This window comes from Hylobates moloch, unplaced genomic scaffold, assembly GCF_009828535.3.
Source record: "Hylobates moloch isolate HMO894 unplaced genomic scaffold, HMol_V3 SCAFFOLD_12, whole genome shotgun sequence".
Classification (NCBI taxonomy): domain Eukaryota; kingdom Metazoa; phylum Chordata; class Mammalia; order Primates; family Hylobatidae; genus Hylobates; species Hylobates moloch.
The window spans coordinates 49473929-49497088 of record NW_026652287.1 but is presented as its reverse complement, the minus strand read 5'-3'; the positions used below and the strand labels follow the sequence as shown (position 1 = coordinate 49497088).

At 48.2% G+C, this 23160-nt stretch overlaps 1 protein-coding gene across 11 annotated transcripts in view; it reads left to right on the top strand.

The window, feature by feature from the left end:
• Nucleotides 1-23160, top strand: part of EPS15L1 (epidermal growth factor receptor pathway substrate 15 like 1) — a 120566-nt gene that overhangs the window by 16936 nt on the left and 80470 nt on the right. For 10 of the 11 annotated variants that reach the window (XM_032170028.2, XM_032170026.2, XM_032170024.2 and 7 more), the window contains exons 2-7: nucleotides 13171-13212; nucleotides 13409-13498; nucleotides 14490-14537; nucleotides 17855-17950; nucleotides 18721-18783; nucleotides 21221-21346. In XM_032170028.2, coding sequence (XP_032025919.1) covers nucleotides 13171-13212; nucleotides 13409-13498; nucleotides 14490-14537; nucleotides 17855-17950; nucleotides 18721-18783; nucleotides 21221-21346 — 465 coding nt within the window. Of the gene's footprint in view, nucleotides 1-13170; nucleotides 13213-13408; nucleotides 13499-14489; nucleotides 14538-17854; nucleotides 17951-18720; nucleotides 18784-21220; nucleotides 21347-23160 lie in introns of those variants that run through there. The other variant, XM_032170030.2, reaches the window with a different exon arrangement.

Here is a 23160-nt window from a genome sequence, read left to right as displayed (position 1 = left end):
CAGTCTCTCCTGAAGACCTTGAGGGCTCAGCATAGTCCTGCATCCTCCACAGGGCAGTGCATCGAGGCAGGAAGCCTGCTGCAGGCGATGTTTTTTCTCCAGCAATTCTGTTTCTGGAATGCTGAGATCGGTGCTCACGCCTGTAATCCCAGCACTTTGGGAGGCCAAGGCAGGAGGATTGCTTGAGGCCAGGAGTTCAAGACCAGCCTGGCAAAATAATGAGACCCCCATCTTTACAAAAAAATGAAAAAAAAAAAAAAATTAGCCACGCATGGTGGTGCATGTCTATGGTCCCAACTACTCAGGAGGCTGAGGCAGGAGGATCACTTAAGCCCAGGAGCTTGAGGCTACAGTGAGCTATGATCGTGCCACTGCACTCCAGCCTGGACAACAGAGCTGTCTCTCTTTTTTTTTTTTTGAGATGGAGTTTCACTCTTGTTGCCCAGGCTGGAGTGCAATGATGTGATCCTGGCTCACTGCAGCCTCTGCCTCCCTAGTTCAAGCGATTCTCCTGCCTCAGCCTCCCAAGTAGCTGGGATTACAGGTGTGTGCCACCACACCTGGCTAATTTTATATTTTTAGTAGAGACAGGCTTTTACCATGTTGGCCAGGCTGATCTCAAACTGCTGACCTCAGGTGATCCACCTACCTCAGCCTCCAAAAGTGTGGGGTTACAGGTGTGAGCCATCATGCCTGGCCCAGAGCCGTCTCTTAAAAAAAAAAAAAAGAAAAAAGAAAGCTTTCAAACTTTGATTCTGTGTTCTGACGCCCTTCCTGGTCCATGTCATTCACCTTGCTGCTTTGCTGCATGTCTAAATGCTCAGGGCAGTTCTCTTGCTTGTTGGTTCCTCTCTAGGGCAGCGACTGCAGGCCTTACCCCTGTGCCATGCCCCACTGCAGGCCCTGAGTTCTGTCTGGTTTGGATGGAGGCCTTGAGCCCCGAGCACGTTCGTCTTCTGCTGGTCTCACAAGGCACTCATTTGGGTCCCTAGGGAGGATCCATGAAAATTCCTTCAGATCCTGCTTTTCCTTGCACATCTTTCTATTTCTGTCTTAATTTACAGAAGCAGCTCGTGCTGACATAGTACACCAGGGAACATAGGAAGCCATGAGGAAGCAAACTAGCTGGCCCATAGAAATCCTGGTAAGCATGGCCCTGTGCCGCCAGGTTCCAATAGCGGGGTGATAGGATACCGTGTGCTTATAAGCCAGGTCACACTGTACCTGCTAGATTGCACCCTTCTCATTTAGCAAGCTGATGAAGATTGGACCCCATTTGTAAACATTCTGCTGTTTTGACTGCTGTAAGGTATTTGTTCTGTCCCATGGAGACTCAGCAATTTATTAGCAGCTTAACCAGTCCTCTGCTGTTTCCAGTGCCTCGCAGTCTGCATCTGTGCCCTCAAGAGGGGAAAACAGCGAACCCTCTTGCCCTTCCCCCACTCCTGCATCACTTCTCAGTCTCCCAGGAGCAGACCTTGTAGCCATGGTAGGGCACACTTGTGTGTGTTCTAAAGGAATGCCAGTTTGTATTGTTTGACAGAAGCACGATCCTGTCACCAAGCTCTCCTCATTTGTCACACTTAAACCTTACACAGCTTGTGCCATTAGGGTCCTTGCCAAGGCAGAAGCACATCAAATGGCCTTTTTTTTTTTTTATTAATAGAAATTCTTTTTTCTTTCTTGGATTTCAGCTTTTTTTAATTGTAGATACAGAGAGAGTACATGTGCCTATTTGTTACATGAGAATATTGCATGATGCTGAGGTTTGGAATACGGATCCTGTTACCCTGTTAGTGAACATAGTACCCGATAGGTCGTTTTTTTTTTAATCTTTTTTTTGAGACGGAGTCTCGCTCTGTCGCCCAGGCTGGAGTGCAGTGGCGTGATGTCGGCTCACTGCAAGCTCCGCCTCCCGGGTTCATGCCATTCTCCTGCCTCAGCCTCCCGAGTAGCTGGGACTACAGGTGCCTGCCACTACGCCCGGCTAATGTTTTGTATTTTTAGTAGAGACGGGGTTTCACCGTGTTAGCCAGGATGGTCTCGATCTCCTGACCTCATGAGCCACCCACCTCAGCCTCCCAAAGTGCTGGGATTACAGGCTTGAGCCACCTCGCCCAGCCCAAATGGCCTTTAAACCCATTAAAAGTCGATGGCTGGGCATGCTCATGCCTGTAATCCCAGCACCCTGGGAGGCCCCGGTGGGAAGATCTTTTGAACCCAGGAGTTAGAGACTGGCCTGGGCAACAAAGCGAGACCCTGTCTCTACAAAAAATAAAAAATAGTAATTAGCTGGGTGTGGTGGCATGCATTTATAGACCCAGCTACTTGGAAGGCTGAGGAAGGAGGATCCCTTGAGTCCAGGAGGTTGAGGCTGCAGTGAGCTATGATGGCACCACTGTACTCTAGCCTGGGTGACAGAGCAAGTCTCTGTCTCTGTGAAAAATAAAATAAAGACTGGGCGCAGTGGCTCACACCTGTAATCCCAGCACTTTTGGAGACTGAGGCAGGCGGGATCACGAGGTCAGGAGATCGAGACCATCCTGGCTAACACGGTGAAACCCCGTCTCTACTAAGAAAAATACAAAAAAATTAGCTGGGCGTGGTGGCGGGCACCTGTAGTCCCAGCTACTCGGGAGGCTGAGGCAGGAGAATGGCATGAACCCGGGAGGCGGAGCTTGCAGTGAGCTGAGATCGCGCCACTGCATTCCAGCTTGAGGGACAGAGGGAGACTCCGTCTCAAAAAAAAAAAAAATAAATAAATAAAATAAATAAATAAATGTAGAGGGAAGGGTTTAATGAATTCCCATGTATCTACCGCCCATTTACAAGTTATCAATATTTTGCAGGTTTCTTTGTACCACCCTTTGATATTTTTAGTTCTTAGGTTTTTTTTTTTTTTTTTTCCAGATGACATTTTGCTATGTTGTGCAGGCCGGAGTGCAGTAGCCATTCACAGGCCCAGTGATCATAGCTTACTGCAGCCTGGAATTCCTGGCCTCAGGCAATCCTCCTGCCTCAGCTTCTTGAGTAGCTGGGACTACAGGCGAGTGCCACTACACCTGGCTCTGGCTCCTGTTTTTTTTTTGTTGTTGTTGAGATGGAGTTTCACTCCTGTTGCCCAGGCTGGAGAGCAGTAGCATAATCTCAGCTCACTGCAACCTCTGCCTCCCGGGTTCAAGTGATTCTCCTGCCGCAGCCTCCTGAGTAGCTGGGATTACGGGTGCCCACCACCACGCTTGGCTAATTTTTATATTTTTAGTAGAGACGGGGTTTCACCATATTGGCCAGGCTGATTTAGAACTCCTGACCTCAGGTGATCTACCCGCCTCGGCCTCCCAAAGTGCTGGGATGACAGGCGTGAGCCACTGCACCCAGCCTCCTGTTGTGTTTTTTTTTTTTTTTTTTTTTTTTTTTTGAGACGAAGTCACACTCTGTAGCCCAGGCTGGAGTGCAGTGGCGTGATCTCGGCTCACTGCAACCTACGCCTCCTGGGTTTAAGCATTTCTCCTGCCTCAGCCTCCAGAGTAACTGGGATTACAGGCACATGCCACCGCACCCGCTAATTTTTTTGTATTTTTAGTAGAGACAGGGTTTCACCATGTTGGCCAGGCTGGTCTTGAACTCCCGGCCTCAGGTAACTGCCTTCCTTGACCTCCCAAAGTGCTAGGATTACAGGCGTGAGCCACTGCACCTGGCCTGTTAATTTTAATCTTAGAAATTGTAGGCCAGGCGCGGTGGCTCATGCCTGTAATCCCAGCACTCTGGCAGGCCGAGGTGGGCGGATCACGAGGTCAGGAGATCGAGACCATCCTGGCTAACGCGGTGAAACCCTGTCTCTACTAAAAAATACAAAAAATTAGCCGAGCGAGGTGGCGGGCACCTGTAGTCCCAGCTACTCGGGAGGCTGAGGCAGGAGAATGGAGTGAACCCGGGAGGTGGAGCTTGCAGTGAGTGGAGATCTCACCACTGCATTCCAGCCTGGCGACAGAGCAAGACTCCATCTCAAAAAATAAAATAAAATAAATAAATAAATAAAAGAAATTGTATTTCAACATGCATCTCTAACAGTTAAGACCGTTTTCCTTTACATAACCACAATACCTTATCACACCTTACACAACTAATAATAATGCCTTTGGTATTATCTGATACCAAGACCATATTCGCATTTCCCTGATTGTCTGCAAATGTCACCTTGCATTTGGTCATTAGGTTTTCTAAGTCTCTAAAGAAAAAACAAGACTCTCATTTTGAGATGATTGTAGACTCACTTGCAGTTGTTAGAGAGTCTGGGTGGGCGCAGTGGCTCATGCCTGTAATCCCAGCACTTTGGGAGGCCAAGGCAGGCAGATCACCTGAGGTCAGGAGTTCAAGACCAGCCTGGCCAACATGGTGAAACCCCATCTCTACTAAAAGTATAAAAATTAGCCGAGCACAGTGGTGGGTGCCTGTAATTCCAGCTACTCAGGAGGCTGAGGCAGGAGAACTGCTTGAACCTGGGAGGCGGAGGTTGTAGTGAGCCAAGATTGCACCACTGCCATCCAGCCTGGGCAACAGAGTGAGACTCCATCTCAAAAAAAAAAAAAAAAGAGTCTGTACCATTTATCCAGTTTCCTCTGAAGTAACATTTGCATAATGGTGGTACGGTATTGCATCCGGGATATTGATGATGATGGCTATGTTCAGGATCTGAAGGAAAAGTCCTGGATTCTCTGGGGACCCAAGTGACCACCTTGCGAGACCAGCAGAAGTTGGACATGCCCTGGCCAGGCAAGGTGGCTCACGCCTTAATCCCAGCACTTTGGGAGGCCGAGGCGGGTGGATCACCCGAGGTCAGGAGGGCGAGACCAGCCTGGCCAACATGGTGAAACCTTGTCTCTACTAAAAATACAAAAAATTAGCCAGATGTGTTGGCATGCACCTGTAATCCCAACTACTTGGGAGGCTGAGGCAGGAGAATCACTTGAACCTGGGAGGCGGAGGTTGCAGTGAGCCGAGATCGCACCATTGCACTCCAGCCTGGGCAACAAAGTGAGACTCTGTCTCAAAAAAAAAAAAAAAAGATGGACATGCTTAGGGCCTCCATCCAGCCCAGACAGAACTCAGGGCCTGCAGTGGGGCATGGCACAGGGGTAAGGCATGCATTCCCTGCCCTGGAGAGGAACCGAGAAGCAATAGAACCACCCCTGAGAGTTTAGACATTCAGCAAAGCAGCAAGGTGAGTGACATGGACTAGGGAGGGCGTCAGAGCACAGAATCAAGGTTTGAAAGCTTTTTTTTCTTTTTTAAGAGACAGCTCTGTTGCCCAGGCTGGAGTGCAGTATCACAATCGTAGCTCACTGCAGCCTTGAACTTCTGGGCTCAGGCGATCCTCCTGCCTCAGCCTCCTGAGTTGCTGGGACCACAGGCATGTGCCACCATGCTTGGCTATTTTTTATTTTTATTTTTTGTAGAGATAGGGTCTTGTTGATAGCCAGGTACAGAACATGTCTCTCCTGTTGCCCTTTTATAGCCACACCCACTTCCCTCCCAGCCCATCTCTTCCTTATCCCCGGCAACCACCACTCTGTTCATTTCTACAATTTTATCATTTTAATGATGTTATCTAATGGAATTATTCAGTATGTAACCTTTGAGGTTTGGCCTTTGTCATTCAGCATAATTCTCTGGAGATTCATCCAGATTATTGCATGTGTGTCAGCCCTTCATTCCTTTTCATTGCTGAGTAGTATTCCACGGTGTGCTTGGACCACAGTTTGCTGAACCACTCACTTATTGGAGGACATCGAGGTGTTACCAGTTTGGAGCAGTGACATATAAAGCTGTGGCCAACACTGCATACAGGATGTGGTATGAACATCACTCTTCATTTCTCTCGGGTAAATGCCCAGGACAGTTGCTGGTTCATGTGGTAGTTTTGTGTTGTGTTTAGTTTTTTTTGTTGTTGTTTTTTTTAAGAAACTGCTAGTCTGTTTCCAGAGTCACCGTACCTTTTTACTTTCCTATCAGCAGTGTATGAGTGGCCCATTTTCCCTGCATCCTCACCAGCATTTGATGTTGTCACAATATTTGTTATTTTAGCCACTCTGATGGAGTGCAGTGACATCTCACTGTGGTTTTAATTTGCATTCTCCTATTTGCTAATGATGTTAAACATATTTTTGTATGTTCATTTGCCATCTGCTATATTTCCTCTTTGGTAAAATGTCTTTTTGCCTTCAGATCTTTTGCCCATGTTCTTTTCTTCTTCGTGTTTTTTTTTTTTTTTTTTTTAAGAAATCAGATCTTGTTATGTTGCCCAGGGTGGTCTTGAACTCCTGGGATCAAGCAATCCTCCTGCTTTGGCCTCCTGAGTAGCTGGGACTACAGGTGTGCACCACCACACCTGGCTTGCCCGTGTTCTAATTTGATTGTTTTCTTTTTTATGCTGTTGAATTTGAGAGCTCTCTAGTATATATTTTAGATAGTAGTCCTTTGTTGGATATGTGCTTTGCAAACCTTTCTTTCTAGTCTGTAGCTTGCCTTTTCATCTTTTTATCTGGCTTTTTTTTTTTTGAGACGGAGTCTTGCTCTGTCACCCATGCTAGAGTGCAGTGGCACAGTCTCGGCTCACTGCAGCCTCTGCCCGCTGGGTTCAAGCAATTCTCCTGGCTCAGCCTCCTGGGTAGCTGGGATTACAGGTGCACACCACTACACCCAGTTAATTTTTTTTGTATTTTTAGCCATGTTGGCCAGGCTGGTCTTGAACTCCTGACCCCAGGTGATCCGCCTGCCTTGGCCTCCCAAAGTGCTGGGATTACAGGTGTGAGCCACTGCGCCCGGCCTTTTTTTTTTTTCAATACGGAGTTTTGCTCTTGTTGCCCAGGCTGGAGTGCAATGGTGCAATGGTGTGATCTCGGCTCACCTCAACCTCCGCCTCCCGGGTTCAAGCGATTCTCCTGCCTCAGCCTCCCGAGTCGCTGGGATTACAGGCATGCGCCACCATGCCTGGCTAATTTTACATTTTTAGTAGAGATGGGGTTTCTCCATGTAGGTCAAACTAGTCTTGAACTCCCAACCTCTGGTGATCCTCCTGCCTCGGCCTCCCAAAGTGCTGGGATTACAGGCATGAGCCACCACGCCAGGCCTTACGTGGCTGTTTCACAGTGCAAACATAAAGTTTGTCTGCCAATCTTTCCTTTTATGAATCGAGCTTTTGGTGTCAAGTCTAAGAACTCTTTGCCTTGCCCTAGATCCTGAGGATTATGTTTTACATTTGAATTCATGATCCATTTTGAGTTACATTTTGTACGAGGCATAAGACTTTTAGTTAGAGGGCCATGTTTTTCCTATGGATGCCGATTGCTCCAGCGCCCTTTGTGGAAAGGCTGTCTTTCCTCCTGAAATACTTTTGCACCTTTGTCAAGAAATCCACTGGGCATATCTGTGTGTGTCTGTTTCTCAGATTCTCCATTCTGTTCTGTGCATTACTATCTGTGCCCGCCCCCTGCCAATACTCCACTGTCTTAACTACTCTAGCTATAGAGTCAGTCTTGAAATCAGGTAGACTGACTCTTTCCACTTTATTATTCTTTTTCAGAATTGTTTTGGCTTCTCTGCCTTTTTTTTTTTTTTTTTTTTTTTTTCAAAGATGAAGTCTTGCTGTGTCGCTCAGGCTGGAGTGCAATGGCGTGATCTCAGCTCACTGCAGCCTCTGCCTCCCAGGTTCAAGTGATTCTCCTGCCTCAGCCTCCTGAGTAGCTGGGATTACAGGCACCTGCCGCCATGCCTGGCTAATTTTTGTATTTTTAGTAGAGACGGGGTTTCATCATGTTGGCCAGGCTGGTCTTGAACTCCTGACCTCAGGTGATTCACCCACCTCGGCCTCCCTAAGTGGTGGGATTACAGGTGTGAGCCAGCATGCCTGGCCCTGTAATACTTAAATTACTAGTGAGATGGAACATTTTCTTTCTAACTTTGCTGCATCTCTTCTTTCTGAATTGCCTCTCTCTTCTCTTTGCTCATTTTTAATTGAGATGTCTTTTTCCTTGTGATTTGGAAAAGCTCTCTTTTCATTTGCCAAGTCTTCTCCTTCTCTTGGTAACATTTACCTTAGCTCTGGTGTAGAAACCTCTGATGGAGCAGTTGGAGAGAGCTGCCCATCCAGTCCAGGAAGGTTAGACATGCCCCAGCGTTTCCCTGATGCCTTTTGAATGTTTTGAGTCAAGTCCCAGTTCTGCCACGTGCTTGCCACATGACTGAGCCAGGTTACCTCACCCGCAGAACGTGGGCTGGCCTGCCGGGCGGGCTGGGCTCACATCGGGTGATGGTTGTGCAAGGCCTGTGGGGGCCTCTAAGGGGAAGGCAGAAATGGAAGGATTATCAAGCAAGCTCTACTCCGGGCTATATTTTTGCAACCGTATGTTTTTCTAAGTAGGAACTCAGACTGAGATGTGTTTCAGTGTTATGTGCCTAACTTCCTGCAAAACTTGGCAGTGGCATTGAAAAACACAGCCATTAGGGGGTCTCAGCTTTCCCGGGGAAATGGCAGGTCATCAAAAACACTGGCTTTCAAGTCCATTTATATGCTCAAATCGAGTGTTGCCTTTTGACCTCTTCTGTTTAATAAAGTGCTCCAGCACGTCATCACGGACGTGCATTTTCCCAGGCCAGCATATGCATGAGGCTGTCCTGTGGTCCGGTGCCCAGCTCGTGACACCTCGGCTGTCATTACAGGGTGCACAGTAGGTGAGGGTCTGACTCCAGGACCACCCATCCTGGGTGCTTCACTCACTGTTGCTCATTGGCTGTTGTGGTCCTGAGTAGGGCAAACTCAGTTTCCCCACCTGTCAACTGGACTAGTAATATTACCTGCTCTTTAGCATTGTCGGGAGGATGAGAGGTACTGGATAGGAAACAAGGGATTATAGGTACTTCTCTGAACATTTTACAGTGAAAATGGATTGCCTTCCAAAAGTCATTTTGAATCAAGGCTGATGATCATTGGTTTGTTTTGCGCAAGAGCGTGTACTTTGCTGGCAGAGTGAGAGAGTTCGGGCAGGAGGCAGCCAGGCATGAAGATGTAGGAGGTGTCCTGCCCTTGGCCACGTGCAGGGATCAGAGTTGGGTGAACTCTGTTTAGGAGTTGTTAGAACACAATCCTGAGACAGTTTCTCCTCCGAGGTGGTTCTGCTGGGTTTCTCCGTCTCAACTGCTGTTGTCCTGGGTTACAGTTACAGGCGCTTGTGTGAATTGTGGTGTTTTAAAGCCTTCAGAGCAGAAGGATGTGAACTTGTCCTTCTCCATGTGCCCCTCTCTCTGTCATCCCACTTGTAAATTGTTTCTGGGCTGGAGGATAAGTGAGGAGGCCACAGGAACTTTGCATGTTGTCTCTTAGCATTTTGAGATAGGAAGAGCAACTGAAAGACCGAGCTGAAAGCTACACTGAACCTCATCAATAATTCACACACTGCAGAGGCGAAGATGGCGTCTTCTCAGCACAGTGGGCTGGGTCAGGAGAACACCATCGGGTCAGCTCTGCCGCACTTCCTTCCATTCCTACAGCCATCCTGGTGCCACCTGCAGTCTCTTACGCTGCAGGCCTCATCCCCTGGTGCGTCCCTTCTCTGCCTTTGCCTCGGGCTTGGCCCCAGGCTCACTTTGGGGTCAGACATGGGTGGGCAGCTCCAGAGGCTGCTCTCAGCACACAGAGGGCTCTTTCCTGGTAGCTGTGAATCTTCCTTTTGGGGGCCAAGAGGTCTCTGCACAGGGACCAGTGACAGACCGCCTGGGGCTGGGGATTCATGTCATTAGCAACATGTGTCTTCAGTTCTGTCGCAATGACATATCAGGGCAGTGTGCAGGTGTGACTCCATTGTTCCCAGGAAGAAGCCTGGCATAAGAGGAAGTGGCAGTTGGGGCCTGGTGCTTTACCTTCTTTCTTCCCCCTTCTGCTTTTGCATATGCAAAACCTGACATATGTGTAATTAGATCAAAACCTCTGACCACTGTCATTGTTCCAGGTTACCCAGATGGACTCCCGTGGTGATGAGCAATGGTTGAGCCATACTCCCTGGGCTTTCCCTCAGCTGTAGGTCTTTTGAGAGTGACACCCGGTGGTCATCAAGTGTTCGAGCCCAGTGGGCCTTTAGCATGGATGGGCAGAGGTTGGAGCTCTGGGCTGTGTCCTTCAGCGACTCTTCTGGATTAGTCCAGGCTGTGTTTCTCTTGGTTGCGGATCTTGTTGCTCATTAGCGCCTGGGAAGTAGAGCAGAGATTTAATAACCCTGCATGCCTTAAAGACTGAAACTCTTTTTTTTCCACTGGAATCACAGTAGCTTGGAAACCTCTTTCCCTTGCTTCCCATGAGATCGTTAAAAAACTTGGCTGGGGCTGGGCGTGGTGGCTCATGCCTGTAATCCCAGCACTTTGGGAGGCCAAAGCAGGCGGATCACCTGAGGTCAGGACCAGCCTGGCCAACATGGTGAAACCTCGCCTCTACTGAAAATACAAAAATTAATTGGGCATGGTGGCATGCACCTGTAGTCCCAGCTACTTGGGAGGCTGAGGCAGGAGAATGGCTTGAATTCAGGAGTCAGAGATTGCAATGAGCTGAAATTGTGCCACTGCTCTCCAGCTTGGGTGACAGAGCAAGACCCTGCCTCAAAAAAAAAGAAAAAAAACTAGACTGGAAATGTGCTTCAGATCCAGACCTCTCTGATCATTGGCAGGAAGGGCACCTTTGTCATCTGAAGTGAGGGCCTCTGGAGTCTGTGAACCCATGGCAGGCGATGTGCTGTTTGCTGCCTAGACCTGACCCCTGTCACCTTTACTGACGGGTGACAAACAGCCTGCCTGCCTTGGCCTCCTTTCTGTGGGTCTTCTTCCTCTGGGGAGACATATTTTGGAAATAAGCTGGAGTTTGAACCCAGAAGGTGACACAGGTGTGATGGCTGGACACTGTCATCTAACGAGGTTGTAAGATGCTAAGGGTGACAGCCACTCCTTCCTGTACCCCTTCCCCAGGAATGGTATTACTGCCTCCAAGCACGAGGGGGGCAGCCACCCGGGGGCTGCTATTGCTATACACTTACCTCCTAAGTCTTTTCCATGATGTCTTTGTCTGTTTTAAAATGATAGCTCCTAAATCTCTGGCATTTCTTGCTTTTTCATGTTATTCTAGTTTTTTCTGCCTTTTCGGTGTTTCCCCCTTTCTTTTCCTCTTTTTTTTTTTTTTTGTTTTGATTTTTGCCTCACCCCTTTCAGATCTTTATGCTATTTTCCTTCTATTTTCATTTGTCTTGGTAGTTTTCTCTATACTTTCACTTCTTTTTTTTTTTTTTTTTTTTTGAGATGGAGTCTCGCACCGTCGCCTGGGCTGGAGTGCAGTGGTGCGATCTCGGCTCACTGTAATCTCTGCCTCCCAGATTAATGCGATTCTCCTGTCTCAGCCTCCTGAGTAGCTGGGATTACAGGCGCACACCACCACACCTGACTAATTTTCTGTATTTTTAGTAGAGACGGGGTTTCACTGTGTTGGCCAGACTGGTCTTGAGCTCCTGACCTCGTGATCTGCCTACCTCGGCCTCCCAAAGTGCTGTTTGGGATTACAATTTCACTTCTTTATACATTCACAGGTGTTGGCATCCCCCAGAGAAGTTGACCGTAATCCAGGCATTTTTTTTTTTTCTTTTTCTTTTTGAGACTTAGTTTCACTCTTGTCACCCAGGCTGGAGTGCAGTGGTACGATCTTGGCTCACTGCAACCTCCGTCTCCTGGGTTCAAGTGATTTTCCTGCCTCAGCCTCCCAAGTAGCTGGGATTACAGGTGCACGCCACCATGCCTGGCTAATTTTTGTATTTGTTGTAGAGATGGGGTCTCACTTTGTCATGTTGGCCAGGTCTCAAACTCCTGACCTCAGGTGATCTGCCTGCCTCAGCCTCCCAAAGTGCTGGGATTACAGGCGTGAGCCACTGCGCCCGGCCCGGGCATTATTTTTAGCTTGAAATGACCCTTTGTAGCACAACAATATGCAAGTGGTGGGTGCATATTGGTTCAAATCCAATGACTATAACTGGAAGGAGTCTACGTCCCCCTGGTTTTATTCATTGTGAGAAATCGTACAACAGCAGACGGAGAATTTGTTGGATAAACACTGTAATCCTGCCCCCAAGACAGTCCTCTTTTCCCTGCCCAGTTCTATTCTCTTTAGCTGTTTACACACCCATTCTGTATAATTAGGTGTCATTGTGCGTTCTTCACTTTTATCGCTTATTACATCAGTGGCGGGTTTGTGTGCTCTTTTTTCACCTCACTCACTAAAATATCAACACACGTAAACTTTCACAGCCAGCATTTCAGGGACTGTATAATTCCCCGCCAGGTTGGCACACTCCCCTGGGTGTCCCTCCCCTTCCCTGGGAGACGTCTGGAAGAGGTCAGGACACAGTGAGAAGTGTCTGAACTTGGCCGCCAGCCAGGTTGGATCCAGGTGTGGCCTCTGGTGGCCCCGATTAGCGGCGTGACCCTTGATGGGGAAGTGACCTCTGAACAGTGATGTCTTGGGGCTCTGAGGTGTCGGGAAGTGGAATATCTTCAGTGCCAAGCTGAGGACACTGCACTTCCTTCCTGCCGTGGTGGGAAGAGTCACTGGCCAGCGCTCTCCGGGTGCGGGCTGGTCAGTGCGCATCTCTGAGCACTCAGGTAGCTGGAGGAGGATGGATGGGATGGGTGAGAACCAGACTCAGGCCAGGGAAACTGGTCGAAAGCTTGCAGGCCCGGTGATTAATGATAACGCTTGGAAACTTCTTTTCTGATTCCGGAGCCAGAGAACAATCTCAGAGGACAGAGTGTCTTTTCCCTCTGAGCTCTCCAGGAGCTGAAATCCCTTTGCTCAGTGAATGGAAATTGACACTGGGCTGCTGCTGCTGTTTCCTGAGTGACTATATTGTTTGCCCTAGAATCAGGATTTATTAAAGAACATTAAGCTTACTTTTTCTAAATCAGGTAAGCATAATAATATCTGTCTGAAGATAAACTGAATTCTGTGTTCAGAGGGTGTTTAAAGTGCATGCATTTTGACTCTAACTATCATCATATATTTTGGTCATGACAAAATTGAGGGGCAACCCTTTTTTTCCCCAAGGGGGTGTGTTCACTTTTGACCAATATCTGTGGTTTCATTTACAGATTCCCACTGGAAATTCGTTGTATGAATCTTATTACAAGCAGGTGAGTTTAGCTGATGTCTTTTCAGATGGAACTAGAGCATGCCTGAGCTGAAAGCACAGTACAGAATAGAAGCCCGGCTGAGCGGCCTTTTGTCCTTTTCTGTTCACTGTCAGCGGATAGTTAGCGTGACGGGTGCCGCTTCACCTGCTGCTGCCTTTGCTGAAAAGTTATTTTGCCTCTTGCTCTCCCGTCTCAGGTGGATCCGGCATACACAGGGAGGGTGGGGGCGAGCGAAGCTGCGCTTTTTCTAAAGAAGTCTGGCCTCTCGGACATTGTCCTTGGGAAGGTATGTGAAGATGAATAGTGATTTCTCTTCTGTGGCTGCCCTCACAGCTCCCCCTGCAGGTCAGGGCCAGCCTGTGCAGGCCTCCTTCCATGGGGCCGGGCCTCCTGGGGAGCGGCCTGGTCACTGCAGACCTCTCAGGCTGCAGCTGGTAGATCCAAAGGCCCAGGAGGCACCCCCACCACTACTTTGGTAGCAGACAAGAAACCCGAGTACTTTTGGGGTCTTGATAGCTTGTGGACGCTTTTTTTTTTTTTTTGAGACAGAGTTTCACTCTTGTTGCCCAGGCTGGAATGCAGTGGCGTGATCTCAGCTCACTGCAACCTCCTCCTCCCGGGTTCAAGTGATTCTCCTGCCTCAGCCTCTCGAATAGCTGGGATTACAGGCGCACGCTACCACACCCGGCTAATTTTTTTTTTTTTTTTTTTTTTTTGAGACGGAGTGTCGCTCTGTCGCCCAGGCTGGAGTGCAGTGGCGTGATCTCAGCTCACTGCAAGCTCCACCTCCTAGATTCACGCCATTCTCCTGCCTCAGCCTCCTGAGTAGCTGGGACTACAGGCACCTGCCACCACGCCCGGCTAATTTTTTGTATTTTTAGCAGGGACACGGTTTCACTGTGTTAGCCAGACTGGTCTTGCACTCCTGACCTCAGGTGATCCGCCCACCTCGGCCTCCCAAAGTGCTGGGATTACAGGCGTGAGCCACCGTGCTTGGCCACTTGTGGACTTTTGTTGGGGGAGAAGGGTGTCATAAACACCATTGGCTTGGGAGCTGAGTGCACCTGGATGTCCTCTGGGCCCTGCCGCTGACTGGCTGTGCGCCCCTGGGCAGATCATTCACCTGCTCTGAATTGGCCTCTTCATCTGCAGGACAACCTGGGGATGGTCAGTCCTGCCCCGCAAGGCCAGTGATGGGGTGGTGGCGACTCTGGTTTTTGTTATCACATGGACAATGATCAGCAGTCATGCTTATGAGCATTTTTGTGTTTCTGCAGATATGGGACTTGGCCGACCCAGAAGGTAAAGGGTTCTTGGACAAACAGGTATATACACATGTACACAGAGCAAGTGGAGGGGCTGGGCAGAGCCCCCAGGCCGGGTGACTTCCACGGCTCCTTCCACATTCCTCCACTGTCAAGTATTACTAGGCATGAGCACAGCTGTCAAACTTAACACGGAAGTTTTCATTTTGAAATAAAGGTCTTTTAAACACTTGGAGCCATCTTTCATGGCTAGTGTATCTTTTAATTAATTTATTTATTTTTATTTTAATGTTTTGTAACCTTACATGTGATTAAAGTGTTGTCCAGACTTTTTATTTTGGACCAGTCTCTCGTGGAAGTTGCACAAATAGCTTGGAGGGTTCCTGTGTATCTTTTGCCAGCTCTCCCCAGTGATGGTGTCTTACATAACCACAGCACAGTGATCAGAGCCAGAAAATAACATTGGTGTTATTTTTTATTTTTTTGATATGGAGTCTCACTCTGTCGCCCAGGCTGGAGTGCAGTGGTGCAATCTCGGCTCACTGCAACTTCCACCTCCCAGGATCAAGTGATTCCCCTGCCTCAGCCTCTGGAGTAGCTGGGATTCCAGGCGAGAACCATCATGCCTGGCTAATTTTTGTATTTTTAGTAGAGACAGTTTCACCATGTTGGCCAGGCTGGTCTTGAACTCCTGACCTCAGGTGATCCACCCACCTCAGCCTCCCAAAGTGCTGGGATTATGGACATGAGCCATCACTCCCAGCCACATTGCTGTTATTAATGTAACAAAGTAGACATTGGTGTAACTTTGACTAAAGGCCTTAATCAGAGTTTTTTGTTTTGTTTTGTTTTGTTTTTTCCTGAGACAGAGTCTCACTCTTGCCCAGGCTGGAGTGCAGCGACATGATCTTGGCTCATTGCAGCCTCTGCCCCCTGGATTCACAAGATTCTCATGCCTCAGCCTCCACAGTGAAAACCCTATCTGAAAAAAAAAAAAAAAAATCTGAAATCTGAAACTCTTCTGATCCCAAGCATTTGGGATGAGGAATACTCAGCCTGTACTTATAAGTGATTTTAAGTGGTCGTAGATGGCCATTTTGTTAGAAGGGACCTTGTTTATGCTGTGCCATGACTTGTGATCCAGTCTGTCAGGAAGCCCCCTTTACTTGTACCTCCCTTCTTTGAGGTTCATGGTGCATGTCTGCATGTTTTTTGTTTTGTTTGTTTTTTTAGTTTTTATTTTTTGAGCCTCGCTCTGTTGCCCAGGCTGGAGTGCAGTGGTGCGCTCACGGCTTACTGCAGCCTAGATCTTCTGGGTTCAAGTGATCTTCTGCCTCAGCCTGTCATGTACCTGAGGCCACAGGCACACACCGCCACACCTGGCTAATTTTTATTATTTTTTGTAGAGGGGAGGTCTCACTATGCCCAGGTTGGTCTCGAACTCCTGTGCTCAAGCAATCCTCCCATCTTGGCCTCCCTAAGTTCTGGGATTATAGGCGTGAGCCACCGTGCCTGGCCTCATGTCTGCATGTTAAAGGTTCTGAGAATTCCTATGGAAAAGAAATTTGACTTTGCTTAATGCAGTTCCCCTAAACTTACTTAATTCCTTTTTCTTTTTTTCTTTACTATTTATTAATTTTTCTCTTTTCTCAGACCTTGCAGGGATGAAAGGTGCCCTTTTCTCAAAACCCTCTTATGATCCTCTACACTCTGCAAGGGCTTCTGAGGACAGCAGGCTGAGAAAGGCCAATCCTAGCACTTATCTCTTTGAAGACACTTTTAAAACTGTTAACAGTATTTATAGCTTTAAAAGTATCCATGTTCTTAGGCCAGTTAATAAAAAAACAACAGGCCGGGCGCAGTGGCTCATGCCTGTAATCCCAGCACTTTGGGAGGCCGAGGCAGGTGGATCACAAGGTCACAAGGTCAGGAGATCGAGACCATGGTGAAACCCCGTCTCTACTAAAAAATACAAAAAATTAGCCGGGCGCTGTGGCAGGCACCTGTAGTCCCAGCCACTCGGGAGGCTGAGGCAGGAGAATGGCATGAACCCGGGAGGCAGAGCTTGCAGTGAGCCGAGATCGCGCCACTGCACTCCAGCCTGGGTGACAGAGTGAGACTCCGTCTCAAAAAAAAAAAAAAAAAAAAAATTAAAAAACAACAACAACAACAAAAACAAGCTAAGTGATGCCTCACAAGTCCACTGAGCCTGTGTGTGGTGGGTCCTGGGTTAGGAGGGGAGGCACCTGACAGCCTAGTTCAACTTCCTTCTGCTGTCTAGGTGGGGTCCATGTCAGGCCACTGGGGGTGGGCAGGGGATGTTCCATTCAGCGAAGCCGAGGGGATCGTGGTGAACCACAGATATGAGTTTCTGACCAACCGTGTGTATTTAAGACTGCTTTTAAAAAAATTCAACACATAGCCAGGTGCAGTGGCTCATACCTGTAATCCTAGCTACTCAGGAAGCTAAGGCAGGAGGACAGGAATTTGAGACCAGCCTGGGCAACATAGTGAGATCCTACCTCTAAAAAATAAAAAATAAAAACTTAACTGGGCATAGTGGTGCACACCTGTGGTCCCAGCTACTCAGGAGGCTGAGGCAGGAGGATCACTTGAGCCCATGAGTTTGAGGTTGCAGTGAGCTGTGATTGTGCCACTGCACTCTGGGTGACAGAGTGAGACCCCATCTCTAAAACAAACAAAAATTCAGCACATATTTGGTCCATCACTCGTAACCTTAACCATGTTTAACTTTGCTGCTTTACACAACCTAACATTTCCTAAATGTTGGGAGCTCATAGTTTTTGGAAAATACATGCATCTGAAATTTTACAGATTTCCAGATGCAGTGGAATAAGTGCATTTTATTTTATTTAATTTATTTATTTTGAGATGGAGTTTTGCTCTTTTTGCCCAGCCTGGAGTGAAGTGGCGTGATCTTGGCTCATTGCAGCCTCCACCCTCTGGGTTCAAGCGATTCTCCTGCCTCAGCCTCCCAAGTAGCTGGGATTTCAGGCACCTGCTACCACGCCTGGCTGATTTTTATATTTTTAGTAGAGATGAGGTTTCGCCATGTTGGCCAGGCTGGTCTCGAACTCCTGACCTCAGGTGATCCACCTGCCTCGGTCTCCCAAAGTGCTAGGATTACAGACATGAGCCACCACACCCGACCAGGATAAGTCCATTTTAGTGTATTCATTTAAGTGATGTCCCCAAGGTGAGTCTAGTTCAGCCCAACGCTCCAAGGGGTTTTTGCACGGACGGTCTTCCTTGTTGTAGTGGACATCCTCTTTCCCTGAAGCCTGCTGTTAGAGACAGCTCCCCCTACCCTCACTGGCGATGTGCTGTTTACTCCTTCCCTTTCTTTGGACTTGCAGGGTTTCTATGTTGCACTGAGACTGGTGGCCTGTGCACAGAGTGGCCATGAAGTTACCTTGAGCAATCTGAATTTGAGCATGCCACCGCCTAAATTTGTGAGTGTCCAAGCCCTTCAAGTTCACATTCTTCTAATACCAGATGTGTGTGCATGTGTATGTGCATGTGTGTATGTGCATGTATATCTCCATGTTTTCTCTAGCCTTCCCCTTTTATTGTGGTGAAATTCACGTAATAGAAAATTAGTAATTTAAAAGTGAACTATTCAGTGGCATTTAGTACATTTACAGTGTTGTGTCGTCATTACCTCTGTCTAGCTCCAGAACATTTTCATCCCCCACCAAGGAGACCCCATCCACATTAAGTAATCACTCCTTGTCTCTCCCTCCCAGTTGCTGGCAACCACTAATTTTATTTCTGTCAATGGATTTGCCTGTTCTGGACATTTCCTATCAATGGAATTCTCTAACATGGTCTTTTGTGTCTGGTCTCTCTCTCAGCATCGTGTTTTCAGGGTTCATCCATGTTGTAGAATGGATCAGTGTTTCCATATTCCATTTACTGGATGGACCACATCTTTATCCATTCATCTCTCTGGACATGTGGGTTATTTCCACCCTTTTGACTGTTGTGAATAGTGCTGCTACCAGCATTCCTGTACAAGGATTTGTTTGGACACCCGTTTTTAATTCATTTGAGTCAATACCTAGGAGTGGAATTGCTGGGTCATGTGGTGATTCTGTGTTTAACTTTGTGAAGTCTTCCGTTTTTTGAAAGCACTTTGAAACGTGTATCCTTTTCAGCAAACCCACCCAGCTATGATTTAATTCTGTGCCAACCACAAAGAAATGTTTCTCTCTCTTCTCAGCATGACACCAGCAGCCCTCTGATGGTCACACCACCCTCTGCAGAGGCCCACTGGGCTGTGAGGGTAAGTGAATGGGAATAGCTCCCTCCTTGGCTCTCCTTCAGGTAGAATTGTTCCAGCAGTTGTTCTAGAATTGTTCTAGTTTGATGTTGTTCAGAACATTTTATAGGATGATTGTGTCAGCTCTTCTGTCTCAGTGTGAGTGGCCACAGCACTTGGATGAAACGCCTCTTCTAATGAACACCTTTTACAAAGGCTGTGGCCCTTCACTGGAATTGGGAGTTGCCTACCCAGACAACTAAGTGTCAGGAGTTGGATTATTAAAGGGCTGCAGTTTAAATCTTGCATCTTTAGGTCACATTCTGTGGTTTTTGCTGCTTGTGTTGGTTATTCAGAATAGAAGAGGAAATGGTGAGAGCTTGCAAGCACGTGGACCCCCAAATGTGTCCGTTGCTTTCTCGCTTCTTTCCAGCCACTTTGCATGTTACTATTCTTTCCTCCCTGATGTTCTGATTGCTTTGTGAAAAGCCTCTCTCAGCACTTGAAGTGTTATTTTTAAAACAGAGGATGTTGTGGCTGGAAAGATAAGCTACTGCTTCCAGAAAGAAGAAAAAAAACGAGGGCTGTCTTCTAAGTACAGAATTCCTTCTAAAGGAAGTGAGAGCATGGTCCCTCCAGATAACGTGAGGCCTCCTCACCTTCCCTTCACTTTCAGGCTGTCACATTTCCTCACGTTTATGTGTCTTAAATCCTGACATGAATAACACTCTTGCTATCAAATAAAGGTCCCAAGCACTTCCGTCCCATGTTTACACGGGTGGTTTGTTCCCTTCTTGGAGAGGTCGTGGGCTGGGTAGGGGTATCTGTGCAGGGAGAGGACATGAAGACATGTCATGTGACCGAGGAGTCATGCAGTCACCTCTGTCATCAAGCACTTTGCCAGTGGCGATCACTGTGGTGAAGGGTTTCTCCCTGTCTCCCAGCGCATTGTGTGGACTTTGAAAAAGAGCTACTTTGTCATGGGAAACAGTGCCAAGAGATCTTATTCTTTAAAATGTGATGGCTCTTTTCCAGCAGGGGTTGTGTCCAGGCCTCACTGGAAGAGCTAGGACTGAGGGGCCTGGGGACCTCGCAGAGAGGAGTCAGGGAGCGCAGGACCAGGCGCTGTAATTGGGGCGGACTGTGGTCGAGAGAGATTCTGCATTCCATTCACAGCCACAGTCAGAAAGAACAAGCTGGAAGTGCCAAGTGTTTGTTTCCGTTGTGAACATTTCTGGGCTTCTGAAGGCACTGAGTCAGCAAGTCCGATGGCCGGGAGAGGATCCCAGGCCCCCGAGACAGACCTGCAGCGCTCAGCTTCTTAGCACCAACAGCCATGAGAGCATGCGGTGTCTGCCAGTGATCTCATCTCTGTGACTGAGGGCTCTGTCTTGGTTTTTCTCTTTTAAAAATTACAAAGTTTTTATTGTGGTTGAAAGACACATCACGTAACATTTACCATCTTAACCATTTCTAAGTGTACAGTTCAGGAATGTTAAGTTTCTTTTGGAGGGTGGAACAGACTGGAAGCCACTGCCTCACTCATGGCCCCTTTTACGGGCTGCCTGCCCTGTGTCTTTCAGAACAGCAGGAACTGTGACTCCCCATCCTAATGCTGCACCTTCCCTCTGTTCATGAAGAGCTATTCCTATTTATGTATTAATTTATTTACCATTAGAAATGGAGGGCTTCCTGTGTATGGCCAGGCTTGGTGGCTCACACCTGTAATCCCAGCACTTTGGGAGGCTGAGGCAGGTGGATCACTTGAGGCCAGGAGTTCAAGACCAACCCGGCCATCATGGTGAAACCCCATCTCTACAAAAAATACAAAAATTAGCCGGGCATGGTGGCGCATGCCTGTGATCCCAGCTACTCGGGAGGTACGAGTGCTGAGGCATGAGAATTGCTTGAACCTGGGAGTCGGAAGTTGCAGTGAGCTGAGATTGTACCACTACACTCCAGCCTGGGCAACAGAGCGAGATTTTTGTCTCAAAAAAAAAAAAAAAGAAAAAGAAAAAAAAAAAACAGAGGACTTCCTGTTGATTTTGATAATTATTTGCTCAAGCACTAACATCTGCTCACACTTTTGTCTTTCTGGTACAAGTAGGCTCCTTGGAGGCAGGTGAGACTGATCTTTGTCTCCCTGCAAAGACACTGCCCCACCATGGGAGACTCTTGCCCCACTCAGGCAGCAGATAGGACGAAGGGCAAGACCGGGGGCCAGGACCTTCCTCCTGAGGACCTTGGCTCCCAGATCCGAGGTTGCCATAACGTTATTTCCTTCAGGGCATATGTTCACTTTGGAAACCAAGGGGCCAAGACTGTTCTAAGATCATTTTGTGCTTTTAGCCAAGGGTGATGATGGGTCCGTGGCCATTTTCACTTGGCTTTCGGTCAGCTCGGTCTGGACACTCACACAGGTGCGCTCTCCTACTTACTCGGACTATTTCTTTCCAACTAGGTGGAAGAAAAGGCCAAATTTGATGGGATTTTTGAAAGCCTCTTGCCCATCAATGGTTTGCTCTCTGGAGACAAAGTCAAGCCAGTCCTCATGAACTCAAAGCTGCCTCTTGATGTCCTGGGCAGGGTAAGTGGGCCGCGGGTTTGGTTCTTCTGCACTCAGTGTCCCTGCTGTGTGTGGGTGCCACTGTTCTCTTTCCCCACGGTGCTTACGAGGCTCTTGCTCTGTTTTCTCCCTGTGCCATCAGGGGCTTCATCAGCGCTCCTGTGGGTCCAGCCCCAGCTGGCTCAGGGCTTCCTAGGGTGTGGCTTACAGTGTTCACCCAGTCCCTGGGGAAGGTGCCAGAATCCTTCCACTTCACAGATGAGGAGGTGGACTCAGAAGTGAAATTGCTGCCTGGGGCTTTGGGACCAGTAGAGCTCAGTCTTAAGCTCCCCAACCTGGGCTTTCCCCCTTTCCATTGTGGGAATGTGTGTCTGTATTTATTTATTTATTTATGAGACGGAATCTTGCTCTGTTGCCCAGGCTGGAATGCAGTGGCACGATCTCAGCTCACTGCAACCTCCGCCTCCCTGGTTCAAGCAATTCTCATGCCTCAGCCTCCCAAGTAGCTGGGATTACAGGTGCATGCCACCACACCCAGCTAATTTTTGTATTTATAGTAGAGATGGCGTTTTACCATGTTGGTCAGTCTGGTCTCAAACTCCTGATCTCATGATTCAGCCGCCTCGGCCTCCCAAAGTGCTGGGATTACAGGTGTGAGCCACCACACCTGGCCTTTTTTATTTATTTTTTTGAGTTTTTAGAGATGGGGTCTCACTATGTTGCCCAGGCTGGCCTCGAACTGCCAGGCTGCAGCCATCCTCCCACCTCAGCCTCCGGAGTAACTGGGAGTGCGAGAGCATACCACCACTCCCGGCTCTTTTCTACTGTTAATTACTCTTTTTCTTCCTATAAAGCTCAAGGTAAAAGTATTTTCAACTCTGCTGCAAATTTAGGAAAAATTTGATGCATTCTCTTTGAAGAAAGTCTTGGCTTGGTGCGGTGGCTCACACCTGTAATCCCAGCACTTTGGGAGGCTGAGGTGGGTGGATAACTTTAGGTCAGGAGTTTGAGAGCAGCCTGGCCAACATGGTGAAACCCTGTCTCTACTAAAAAAAAAATACAAAAATTAGCCAGTTGTGGTGGTGTTCACTCCCAGATACTTGGGAGGCTGAGGCAGGAGAATCGTTTGAAGCCGGGAGGTGGAGATTGCAGTGAGCTGAGATCGCACCACTGCACTCCAGCCAGGGCAACAGAGCGAGACTCTGTCTCAAAAAAACAAAAAACCAAAAACCCTCAATTTAGGCTGGTGTGGCGGCTCATGCCTGTAATCCCAGCACTTTGGGAGGCTGAGGCAGGCAGATTACTTGAGTCCAGGAGTTTGAGGCCAGCTTGGGCAACATGGTGAAACCCCATCCCTACTGAAAAAAAAAAAAAAATACAAAAAACTAGCCAGTTGTGGTAGTGCGTAACTGTAGTCCCAGCTACTCTAGAGGTTGAGGTGGGAGAATCACACCTGAGCCTGGGAAGTCGAGGCTACAATAAGCTGAGATCGTGCCATGGTATGCCATCCAGGGCAACTGGAGTGAGACTCTGTTTAAAAAAATAATAGGCTGGGCGTGGTGGCGCACGCTTGTAATCCTAGCACTTTGGGAGGCCGAGGTGGGCAGATCACGAGGTCAGGAGGTTGAGACCACGGTGAAACCCCGTCTCTACTAAAAATACAAAAAATTAGCCGGGCGTGGTGGCGGGCGCCTGTAGTCCCAGCTACTCGGAGAGGCTGACGCAGGAGAATGGCATGAACCCAGGAGGCGGAGCTTACAGTGAGCCGAGACTGCGCCACTGCACTCCAGCCTGGGCGACAGAGCGAGACTCTGTCTCAAAAAAAAAAATAATAA